Source organism: Platichthys flesus, chromosome 6, assembly GCF_949316205.1.
Source record: "Platichthys flesus chromosome 6, fPlaFle2.1, whole genome shotgun sequence".
Taxonomy (NCBI): Eukaryota; Metazoa; Chordata; class Actinopteri; order Pleuronectiformes; family Pleuronectidae; genus Platichthys; species Platichthys flesus.
The window spans coordinates 1,886,977-1,899,459 of NC_084950.1; the positions used below are offsets into that span (position 1 = coordinate 1,886,977).

A 12,483-nucleotide genomic window follows, 5' to 3' on the forward strand; every position below is an offset into this window, starting at 1 on the left:
ATATACAACAGGTCTAATGGTTAATTGTCTCATTTTCTGCAGTAAAATCTAAGGAGCTGCTTTTCATAAGGGTTTTAACTGTAACCTGCAGGGTTGTGGTGTAGTGACTTTTTATTTCATTTTGTGTGCCAACTATTTTCTGACTTGTGTATGACACCCCCCACCCCCCTCACTTCCAGGCATCAAGCCAGACCACCATATTGTCGTCATTAACAGGTTATCCGCTGATTTTTCCGCCATATGTTAAATTATTGGGATTACAGGCTCACATGATTTGTTTGGGATTACTCTGTCTAATCCTGCGCATGCATGTGTGCGTTTAATTAGGTTGTTTTTATTCCGTTGGGCTCTTTGTGTCTTCACAGTCTGTGGCTCTTGTACAGTCGCTCACTTCCTGATAAGGTGAAGTCCTCACTTCACCAGGTATTAATCTGTCCTGCTGGAGCAACAGCAGGTCCATAAATGGTCTCGTCTCCTCACACGCGGTGAGAAACCTCCTCATACAGTTTGTTTAAATAAGAGACAACAGGCAGAAAACACCGAAGACCACATGGCTCGAATCGGTTGTCTGGTGATTTAATATCTCCTAAAATAAACAGTGACTCTGAAGGTTTCACATTTATAATGGAAAATATTTCTACATTACAATCCAGACCAGAAGTGTTTGGACGGGGCAGACATTTATTTTTGTTCTTCACATTCAATCTAAAATAAAATAAATACATTTTACATGAATATATACAAAACTGTGCAGGAGATGAATCCAGTTTAACACAAATGAATGTTTGTTCAGAAATCCCAGTAGAGCAGCAAAACTCACAGCCAAGCAGAATTTTATAAAGACTCCAGCATTCAACCTGAAGAACTGGACTAATCAATCTGAATAAATGATAAAACATAATTAATAAATCATTTAGCGATAAGAATATATTCCTCTGGCAGAGGTTCATCCTTCACCAGATTAATATGCAGACGTCTTTTCAGCCCTTTAATCCGTCTGCTGCAGCGTTTCAGGGAAAACAAAGCTGTGGCATCAGAATCCATTTGTGAGCAACGGAAGCAAAGCTAAGTCGTGAGAAACACCCAAATATTTAAGGTATATGCAGCAATCCTGAGATTAAATTCAAAACTTTTCAAGACCTTTTTCAATACCCTTCTAATGTTTTTCAAGACCTCAGCGCCACTAGGAGCTGTAACCAGTTACATCAGCGACACTATTGAGTCTGAGATTGCAAAATAAAATGAAGTTTGCCAGAACTTCTATGTAGCACTTTATCAGCACAACAGAATTCAGATAGACCGGGAGGGAATAAAGCTCAAAAGAATAAATCGAGATACTAAGCCAAAAGGCACAATATATTTAAAACAATAACATGCTCACTCACTCACTCACTCACTCACTCACTCACTCACTCACTCACTCACTCACTCACGCACACATGCACACAACAGTGTTTCCCACAGGATTTGTAGAGATCATGGTGGATGGACCCTGGACCCTCTTGGAAGAGGATATAGTCCATTTTGAGAGACAGATTAAGATGCTAGATTGAAATGAATATGGCAGTCAGAATCTACTTGTGGTGTGAGAAACACTGCACAGACACACAGAGCTGTCAATGGTTCAGACAACTGCCATAGGCACTTTATAATACTTTAAATCAGGGGTTTTCAACTGGTTTTGTCCCAGGGACCACCATTCTGACTAGAAAGTAATCGGCGGCCCACTGATGTTCCTAAGCGTGCGTGCCTACGTGTGTGTGTGCGTGTGTGTGTGTGTGTGCATGCATGTGGATAGAAGGAGGTTTTAACATTTGGTTTTCCATGTTGGTTTTATTTAAAAACCTCAAACAAATCTACAAAAATGTGTAAAAAACAACAAAAACGGTTGATTTTCAGTGCTTAAGAATTGGAAACATTTAAATGCAGTTTGTAGTTGTACTGCATCTCAGAACCATATGTACGTCAATATATAACGTTCATGACTTAAATGTACAGACATGTAGTTGACATGTTGAGAGAACGTTAAAGTAATGGTGATCAATAACAATCAACATAAACTGGGGCTACAACTGAATAGGGAAGATAACAAAGAATGTAAGTAGAATATGTCACAAATAATAATCATACAATATCACACAAACAATTGAGGCCTACTTAAGTTTAACCTCATGATCACCAGCAGCAAATCCCACCTACTGCTTAGTAGTACTTGTGTGTGTGTTTGTTTATAGCTCTCCTAAGAAATTGTTTCTCAACCAGCGAATGTGGTAAAGTTGACTGTTATTGCAAATAATTGTTTTGGCTATTATGCCAATTTATTTTTCTTATACAAAGTATTTGTTTTTCGCTCTTTTGTTTTATTTAATATTTTCATTATTAATTCTGCCCTTTTTGGGCAAATAAAAATTCCCATCATACAAACTACATCTCCAAGACCTCCTGAGAGTTTTTCTACCTTGCTCAACCGCTCTTCTACATCTACCTTTAACACACATGCACAGGGGAAAACTACTGGCAGTTTCTAGCCCCAAGCCGGTTTCAAGGTTACCCTCATCACCTTTATAATATTTTTAGACATTTTCTTCTTATTTTAAATATTTTTAACGATATTCAAGGTAATCTGGAAATGTGTTGAAATATCAAAGCGAATTTCATGGACCCCCTGCAATGCCGTCACGGGCCACCAGGGAACCGCGGACCCCTAGTTGAAAACCCCTGCTCCAATGCATGAAGAGCTCCATGAATCGTGTGTTTCTCTTTGTGTGTGTGTTGCATTGTGTGTGTGTGTAGGTTGTCCTTGTTGCTGTTGGAACACACTCTTTGCTGGGTGTTACTGTGAGATGTTTGATTTTACTTAAGAAACATTTCATAATTATTTGTTCCTGCTTAAAACTAAAATCCTCAACGTTCTAAAAGTTTTACACGAAGTTTCGATCACGTCCTTTCTCAAAGCTTTTAAGTTAGCATCAGTGTGTCTGTGCTGCCCTCTGCTGGACAACAGTAAAAACTCCACACATTTATTAATTTAATTTTAGTGGCACAATGACAAACTGTTCATTTAGCAGTAAAGACAAAAAGATAAATAATTGTTCTTTTTCATACAGCTTCTCACTGAAACACGACACATTATTTATCTCGTAATACATTTGACCACATGGAAATTGTAATATACACAATTTATTAATTTTATACATAAACAAACTCATCTTAATTAAGCTGCTGCTTTAAGGTGAAAAAGTTGGATCATTTTAGGATTTGTTCGGAGCTTCAGAACAAAGACATTAAACCCACAACATTTTCTTGGTATAATGATGAGAGGAGGCGACAGCTCCGAGGAGGACGAGGAGGAGCACAAAGAGCCTCCGCCAGAGCCCCCACTGTGACCTTTGACCTCCGATCACTGAAATCTAATCAGTTAATCTGAGTCTAAGTGAACATTTGAAGGATTCTCCTGAGGCGTCTGAAGATAACATCTGGGATCGCAGTGACCTTGATCCCGAGTCGAACCAGGTCAGAGTTGTTTGGTGACTTCGGTCAGTGACTCTGTGTCTGTGCTGCAGATCCGTTGCATGTTAAACATATGGGGGGTGATCTTGTACCTGAGGCTGCCTTGGATCACGGCTGGAGACTGTACAAAAGAAGTTAAACTTCCCCCACTACTTTTCTGATTTCTGTTGCTCAGTAGTGACGCCTCTCAATCCAGATCAAGAGATCTAGCTCCGGATTTCAAAGAGAAAACAGGGGAACCACTCTCTCCCCCTCCTAATTCCCATCTCCTCCTTCTCCTTCTTCTCGCTCTTCTTCAGTTCTTCGCTCTCCGCCTTCTCCTTCTTCTCTGTCTCAAGTTTCTCCATCTTCTCTCTCTCCAGCTGTTTTTTCTTTTCCTCCTTCTTCATTTCTATCTTCTCTTTCTTCTCTTGCTGCTCTCTCGCCAATTGTTCGATCTTCTCCTTCTTTTCTCTCTTCTTCCGTTCTTCGCTCTCCATCTTCTCCATCTTCTCTCTCTCAAGCTGCTTTTTCTTCTCCTGCTTCTTCATTTCTATGCTCTCCTTCTTCTCCTTCTGCTCTCTCGCCAGTAGCTCTATCTTCTCCATTTTTTCTCTCTTCTTCACTTCTTCGCTCTTCGGCCCCTCCTTCTTTTCTATCTCCAGCTGCCTTTTCTTTTCCTGCTTCTCCATTTCTCTCTTCTCCTTCTTCTCCTTCTGCTCTATCGCCAGTAGCTCGAGCTTCTCCTTCTTTTCTCTCCTCTTCCGTTCTTCGCTCTCCATCTTCTCCTTCTTCTGTCTCTCCAGCTGCTTTTTCTTTTCCTGCTTCTCTGCGTCTTTCTTATCCTTCTTCTCTCTCTCCAGTTTGGCTTGCTTCGCCTTTATGGCATTCACATTGTTCAAGTACTTCGTGAAGGTGCGACTCTCATGAATCTGAAACACAACATAAGATTCAACATTTTGTTCCTCAAAGTCTAAACATGAAAAAAAAACGCACAATCCATATCATTAAGGGACCCATCGTTTGAAAATTCCACTTTGTAGTGCTTCCACACGTTTATTTGGGTATGTGGCATTTCGACCATCCCGAAAACTCGGGGAAAAAACAACTCCCGTGATTTGTTGTGGTTCCTCTATGTCCAAAACGATACGCTAGAGTGCGTCCAATGGGATTATGACAGAAAAGTACGTAATTGCACACCATGCCCATGTAGGGAGTCTCGCTACATTGCCTTGGACCACCCCCACCGTCATCTCACCGGCTCCGGGGAGAGGCAGTCCGGCGCTTCTGGTCCAAGGCAATGTAGCGAGACTCCCTACATTGTTATGGTGTGCAATTACGTACTTTTCTGTCATAATCCCATTGGACGCACTCTAACGTATCGTTTTGGACATAGAGGAACCACAACAAATCACGGGAGTTGTTTTTTTCCAGAGTTTTCGGGATGGTAGACATGCCACATACCTAAATAAACGTGTAGAACCACTACAAAGTGGAATTTTCATAATATGTCCCTTTAAGATCTAAAATGATCTGATGTACCTGAGGCTTAGGGATCTGCAGTAGCAGGCTCTGTTTGTCCTTCTCCAAATCCGAAATCCGAATCTTTCTCCTCTCGAGCCATTCTACCAGATACACTTTCTCCTGTTGGCTTCTCTCCTCGTTGCGGAGACTGGACTTCAGCTTCTCCTGCAGATCTGAACATTTCACCTTCAAGTCAAATTCGACTTTCTCGCTCTCCAACTGATGGAGCTGAAGCTCAGTGGTGAGGGAGATGTTTTCTTGCACCTTCTCATTCATCTTCGTCTTCAGATCTTCCATCTCCTTCTTCAAGTCTCTCTCTCTGGCTTTTGATATGTTAACAGACGTCAACATGTTGACACAGTCGCCTCTGATCTGATCCAGATGTAAGTCATTAGAGGCCTTTTGCTTCTTCAGAGTTGCGTTCTCAGCAAACAGCTGCCTCTTCAGAGCAACGTGTACTGCAGCTAGAGCAGCGTTTACTGCAGCCTGTTTTTGCAGAGCAGATTTCTCTGCCACATGCCTCAGTAGAACTGCGTTCATATCCTGCAGCTTCTTAAGAGAAGCGTTCTCTGCAGCGAGCTCCTGGTTCTTCCTCCTTGTGTTCGGGTGACTGAGGGCCTTCAGCAAATTGGTGACACCGTTCCCCTTATGTTGGGCAGCATCATCAGACTGCATTTGTCCAAGTGACTGAGAGACACAAATATAGACATCACATGTAAAACCCAGTCCCATCCTAACTTCAGAAATATTCAAAGAGACAGAGCTGAATGAATTGTATACATTTACACACTTCTGACTTTAGAGTCTGTTAAGCTACTGTAAGGTCAACGAAATAAAAGACAATTATGTTTTGAAGAGGTTTAAAACTAAAAACAGTTTAACCTGAAGTTTCTCTTGATTAAAATCAAACCTACTTTGTCTTCTGAGCGGTCCATCGTGTCCATTTCTGATAATTTCAGTTGATCCGTTCTAACAAAGTTCGTTGAGAGTAATTTTTGTAGTGAATCTGCCAATGTGGTCTATTGCTGTTGAATGGCTTTGTAAAGATTCCTGTGTAGCTGTTGGCTACACCTGGATTTATTTCTCCTTTACATGAAAGTCAAATGGCTATGATCTGGAATTTATAGGTGTAATCATAGAGCAAGGGTTACAGGTGAGCGAAGGACTGTTGTTTGTATCATAGGACCTGGACTGAAACATCAGAGCACCAACTGTTTGTAGTGCATTGATCTGACTTTGAATTGAAAAAAATACCTTTACACAATAATAAACTATAGAACATTATTTTCTCTATATAAATTCAACAGACACACACAAACATGCCCCCCCCCCCCCCGTCTACAGTTAGTTTGTATCTCCATCTTGTTGTGATGACATTTCAATTTGAAGTTGATCTGATGAAAGCCCCTGTACACATGTGTATCGCTTTTTTTTTAAGATCGGTCAATGTACACATGTTCCAGGGGTCTCGGGGGCACGTTGAGCCATTTTGCCACGCCCTCTGAAAATTCCTCCAGAGTACCATCTTCTGGTCAGGAGCAAGAGACCGTACCTCAGTCAACTGGGTATCAAACTCAAACGGGATCCTCTGGCCGAGGAAAACCCAGCTACACAAAACTTTCACGTTCGACTTCAAGTGGATATTCTGACCCGTGATGCACATGGGAAAACCGCTCTGCCTCAGTGTCGAGTTCGACGTGCAGATCTCAGGCTCGTGTTCAAAGGGATCTGGGATCAAAGAGCTCAAGCTGTGGGAGGTGGACTCGGCACAGAGGTGTGACGACTTCCAAGATTTAAAATACTCTCTGGTTCCATCAAATCATTACATATTAGTGGACTTCTCCTAATGCAGTGTCACTTCTGTACATGCAAACAACTGTCTGCTAGTTTTTTATCTGCTTGATGGATACTGACGTGAAATGTGAAGTCAGGCTGGTGCAATGTTATACATCTCCTCCTCAGGCCCTGAGAGCCAAACTGGTAACTAGCTGCTTAAAGAACAACTAATAACATTTTTTGATTTTTAATATCTGTAGATTTGGTGAACATCAACATTTTAAACAAAGTGCAAAGTTATATCACAAACCTCAACCTAGGTCTTTGAACAAAACTCAAGCTCAGGGGTCCCTGTTGTAAATCATCATCTGAGAGGCACTGAGTTGAACTCTGTGCTAACTGTAAGTCACTGGCATCAAAAAGTCCTGAAGGTAACTGAAGTGTGTACGTTGTGTTTTACCTTCATCAGGAAACACTGTGGTTAACGATGATGCTGGTCTGTGGCTGGTTTTGACCGGTTTAACCTCATCACTTGTTTTACAAATGTTCTTTTTAGAGGAAGTAGTTTCTTTGAGCTTTTCTTGTTACTCGTATCTTCTGTTGTGATCAGTAAACCTTGGCCCCTCCCTGAACATGCACACTCTGAGTATGTGTGCACAGCGCTGCCTGGAGGACGAGGCTTTGTGCCCTGTGCTGTGATGGAACACCTGTGGCAGCAGAGCAAAGTAACGAGGCTTCATCTTTCAGGAGAAATGTCCTGATCAAGGAAATACACCGACTTCTCTGATTCACATCAGTTCACTGTTCACAAGGAGAAGAACTCGGTGGATCCATCGGTCTGATCTTCACCTTCGCCAACGCCGTGGCTGAAAGAAAATATCAAAAGATCTAGCTATGGATTTCAAAGAGAAAACAGGGGTACCACTCTCTCCCCCTCCTACTTCCCACCTCCTCCTTCTTCTCATTCTTTTCTCGCTTCTTCTGTTCTTCGTTCTCCGTCTTCTCCTTCTTCTCTCTCTCCAGCTGCTTTTTCTTTTCCTGCTTCTTCGTTTCTATCTTGTCTTTCTTCTCCTTCTTCTCTCTCTCCCGTTTCACTTGCTTCTCCTTTATGGCATTCACATTGTCCAAGTATTTCGTGAAGGTGCGACTCTCAAAAGCCTGAAACACAACATAAGTGTCAACATTTTGTTCCTCAAAGACTAAACATGAACAATACGTACAATCCATATCATTAAAGGACCCATCATAGGCCAATTTCACCACAGTTGATATTGTTCCTTGGGGTCTTAATGAAATGTCTGCAACATATTTTGGTCAAAATACCACAAGGATCATTTAAAAGAGCACCTTGTTACCCTGTCTAAAACAGCCTGATGACCTGTTTTGAGTGCAGTGAGCTAACACTGCCAGCTGCTGCTATAGATATCTAAGTGGGGGTTCATAAACATGCCGATCGCTAACGCTAGCCGGGGAGCCGGGCCGACGGAGCTGGGTCCTCTCTCCCCGGAGCCGGTGAGAGGATGGAGGGGGGTGGTCCAAGGCCATGAAGCGAGACTCCCTAAATGGGCATGGTTGGACTCTAGCGTATTGTTTCTGACATAGAGGAACCACAACAAATCTTTCAGGATGGTTGACATGCCAGATACCCACATTAACGTGTAGAAGCACTACAAAGTGGAATTTTCATAATATGTCCCTTTAAGATCTAAAATGATCTGATGTCACGTACCTGAGGCTTAGGGATCTGCTGTAACAGCCTCTGGTTTTCCTTCTCCAAATCCAAAATCTGATTCTTCTCCTTGCCTGCCAGTCTATCAAATACACTTTCTCCTTTAAGCTTCCGTCCTCGTTGAGGAGACTGGACTTCAGCTTCTCCTGCAGAGGTCAACGAAATAAAAGACAATTATGTACTGAAGAGATTAATTATTCCTATTATGAAATCACTTCCAGACTTTAACACAATTTTAAACTATAGAATATTATTTCTCTATATAAATTCAACAAACACACACAAACATGCCCCCCCCATCTTCTAACTGTACTTTCATTAAAAAATAAAATGAAATAAAAGAGACGCAGAATATAGTCAAGGGCTGCATGTACCAAATATACATTTTGTATGTATTTGAGGTGGTTTGTATCTCCATCTTGTTGTGATGACATAATACTAATTTGAAGTGGATCTGATGAAAGCCCCTGTACAAATACTTCAAAGTAAAAAAGTATGTTTCAAAATGGCCACTAAATGCAGAACATCAGGTTTAATGTTGCGTTTCTCCAATTGCACCTACGACTTTTTGTTTGTCTGGTCATGATACACATGTGTATCGCTTTTTCTTAAGATCGGTCAATGTGCACACGTTCCAGGGGTCTCGGGACACGTGGAGTCATTTTGCCACGCCCTCTGAAAATTCCTCAAGAGTACGTAAACGGTCACCACTTTCAAATGTTGGTAAGAATTGGAGCATGTTGAAGTCCTCAAAAATACAATTAATTTGCCTGGGAAAAAAAATAAAAATAATAATCCTTACAATTTCGATAGGCCCTCACCTGGTCTCACTCTGTCCGGTGCTCGGGCCCTGATACCCTGGACACAGTCACGTCTTCACATTGGTCCTCACCAGGGCCGCTCTTTCCTTTAAAAACTGCGCCCAGCAAAATAAAAAATCATAAGTTTACACACATAACAGATTACATGAGGCTCTAAGAGCTACATCGCGCGGCAGTTCGTATTTATTAAATGACACGGCGCTACCCGCTAGCTTAGCATAGCTGCTCGGCCGAACTGCCGTTGATAACATAAAACTGTGGCAAAATAACACTCTGGTTGTAAGGAGACAATTAGTAGACAACAATACTTACAGACGATGCGTTAGCCCGCAGAAGAATAACACAACTTGTGTGAAGAGCTGATGTCTATAAATAGCTGACGTCTATAAATAGCTGTGTCGCAGATAAACCAACTCTGAACCACTTCCGGGGGAATTACACCTTGACCTCTAGTAATGATACATCCCTGAACGTCCCCAAGGGGGCGCTGTTGCATATCTAAACACAGTATGGATTTGTGGGGCAGAACATGCTGTAATAAACAACACATTATATAACTTGCAGAAACAAAAAAATAAAATGTGCCATTTAATCACATATTTATATTGATACATCAATATTATTTACCTTAAGTTATTGTTGGTCAGTGATACACATACCCTTTGAAGATGAGCTGGAAAGTTGAAAATGGTTGGCACAACACCATCTTTAAGCCGGACAGTCTGCCCCGTCCTGTCAAAGTCCTCTCTCCTGAAGTGCTCACTGCTTTGACAAGTCAAACTCTCTCTGTGAAAATCCCTGTTTATCAGATGGACTTTGTTTCAGGGTGCTGGCGCTGATCAAGAAGTTCCGTCTGGGTTTCCAGGACGTCGAGGTGCTTCCTGACATCTACCAGCCTCCTCAGCCTGGGAAGTAAGGACGTCTAAGCTTTGAGCTTCTCTGCTTTAACATCTCTACTGGGAGAAGCCCTCACCACGATCACTGACATGTTAAGATGTTTAATGCAGGTTCATCACAAGATTCCCTGCATCAGATCTAGATTTAAAACATCTGTTATTTCAGGAACTTCAGATGCAGAACACTAAAATAATGTGGAATATGCAGAGAGGAAAAGGGGGAGTTTACATTTGCAGGAACATTTGTGTTGGCATGTTTTCTGCAGGGATCAGGGTCTAACTGAAGTTCTAGTTAAATCTTTTTAAACCTTGATAAATTCCTCAACCCGGCCTCCATGTGTCCCTCCAGTGTGGTTCAGTTTGAGGACTCAGTGGATCGATTCAGGCTGGAGACGAATCCCAAGCAGGACTCTGACTCTGGACTACAGCAGCAGCAGCAGGAGCCGTGGATGATCACTGAGCTGGATTTAGAGAGGAACAAGGACGTCCTGTCACGTGACCTGGGGCCCCCGGTCCTATTGGTCCGAGGAAACCAGGAGAACGTCCTCACCTTCTACTGCCAGTGAAATGTCTCCATAGCTGTGTCCCAGTTCAGGGTCGTGGGACACTCAGGCTGCAAAGAGACCGTCTGGTTTCTAATCACCAGCTTGTCTCTTACCACTGGGACTCTGTCTTCAGCCCCTGAACTGGGACACAGCTCACGACTTTCTACAAAATCAAATCGGTCCTGGAGACATTTTGTGTCTGGTCCTTAAATGTATGGAACAAATTAACAAAACAAAAGAATCAGTTATTTTATTAAATATGATTGTTGAAATGAACATGATTATAATAATAAAACACTTGGAGCCCTGTGGTGACTGAACAGCTTCAGCACATTGTGCCTGGTTTGATTCTGGGAAACTTTAACCTTGTTCTCTGTCTCCTCTTGTCTCCTGTCATGTGAGTGTGTGTCTGTGTGTTATACAATGAAATGTGTGTATTCTCCAAGTATAACAATTCCACATGGTGTTAATCAATTATTTGTGTGCTGATTCCGACTAGTTCCACATATTTAACGTATAAATCTGTCCAGAGTTGTTGACTCATAATTCACAGATTCATCCATGTAGAATAAACAAGTAGTTTAAAACTATTTTTTGTATAATTGTACTTGTATATAAACACATACTTTAAATACATGCTGTCTTGAAGCAGGCCACATTGTGACGTGGCAGCCGCGCCTCAGACCCTGAATCCTTATCAGCGTCACAGGTGTTAGCAGACCTTGACCTTCGACCTTTACAGGGAGTTTCATAATTATTTTTCCAGTATATTTATTCTGTATCAGACTCTACTGAAGTCACCTTAACCAGTTTGCTGCACCACAATATATCGTTACTAGGGTGTGAGTATAATAATATGAATTGTTGCTTTGACGAGTGTCTGACTTCCTCTTCCCCAGATTCAGACTCCTCCTGTTCTTAGTTCTTATTGAACCTGAGCCAGGATCAGATCTTTCTCACCGATTAAAACCAGTTTCACTCTTCACAGCCTACAAACCTGTGAAATCTCTTTCAGATCTGAGCGAGAGACGATTCCACTCAAGTCTCTCACAGGTTCTTTGGTGCAGAATATTCAGTCAACACTGATCTGCTGGACTCCTGCCTTACTGGACATTTGTCATTCCACAACAACCAGTCTGGCTCCTTCTCAGCAGCATCTGGGAGTTTTGTTCTGCTTAAGAAGAGTTTAAGAATAGAGGAAGAGTTTGCAGGGAGTCCTCAGCTTCTGTGTGTAAGTGTGATTATATCGATTCAGGTTGTGTTGGAGCTAAAATGTTGCTTTGAAGAACTCATCACACAAGAAAAGACCAATAAAATAAAATAAATATGAATAATATCACACAGATAATATAAAGGATTTAAATCTCATTGTTTTGAAGTTAAAATCCTTTGACATCTTTTCTGGAACTGAATCCTGTGACATGTGACATGTGACTGATGCAACTTCAGTGAATAAACAAAGAGTGAGACTCTAAGGTGGTACAGACAGGAGCTCTCACTCTGCTAGTTGGAGTTTCTTACCTGAAATGTTCAGTGTGAACGATTGAGATGAAACTAAAATAATCCTGGTGATGTTTCACTAATTCATCTCAATTCTAAAAATTGTAACTTAAAGCTGTTGAAGTCAGCTGCTCATCGGTGGTGATGGAACTTCACAAAACATAGAACTACAGCAGGTTCATCTCTGTTTTAAAACTATTTGC

At 41.6% G+C, this 12,483-nt stretch overlaps 1 protein-coding gene across 1 annotated transcript; it reads right to left on the bottom strand.

Moving 5' to 3' along the window:
* Window positions 1–2,914: 2,914 nt before the first annotated feature.
* Window positions 2,915–9,495, bottom strand: LOC133954691 (DNA ligase 1-like). Its single transcript, XM_062389144.1, has 5 exons — window positions 9,321–9,495; window positions 8,519–8,664; window positions 7,738–7,947; window positions 5,032–5,700; window positions 2,915–4,421 (listed from the first exon to the last, which is right to left on the bottom strand). Exons 4-5 carry the CDS (start codon window positions 5,686–5,688, stop codon window positions 3,717–3,719), a joined length of 1,362 nt encoding a protein of 453 aa, XP_062245128.1. The 5' UTR covers window positions 5,689–5,700; window positions 7,738–7,947; window positions 8,519–8,664; window positions 9,321–9,495; the 3' UTR covers window positions 2,915–3,716.
* Window positions 9,496–12,483: the final 2,988 nt, after the last annotated feature.

Excerpts from the sequence above, each read along its gene's own strand:
- LOC133954691 (XM_062389144.1), bottom strand. The coding sequence starts at position 5,688 with ATGCAGTCTGATGATGCTGCCCAACATAAGGGGAACGGTGTCACCAAT. Across the intron at positions 4,422-5,031 it reads TGCAGATCCCTAAGCCTCAG|ATTCATGAGAGTCGCACCTT; the intron begins GTACATCAGATC and ends GTTGTGTTTCAG.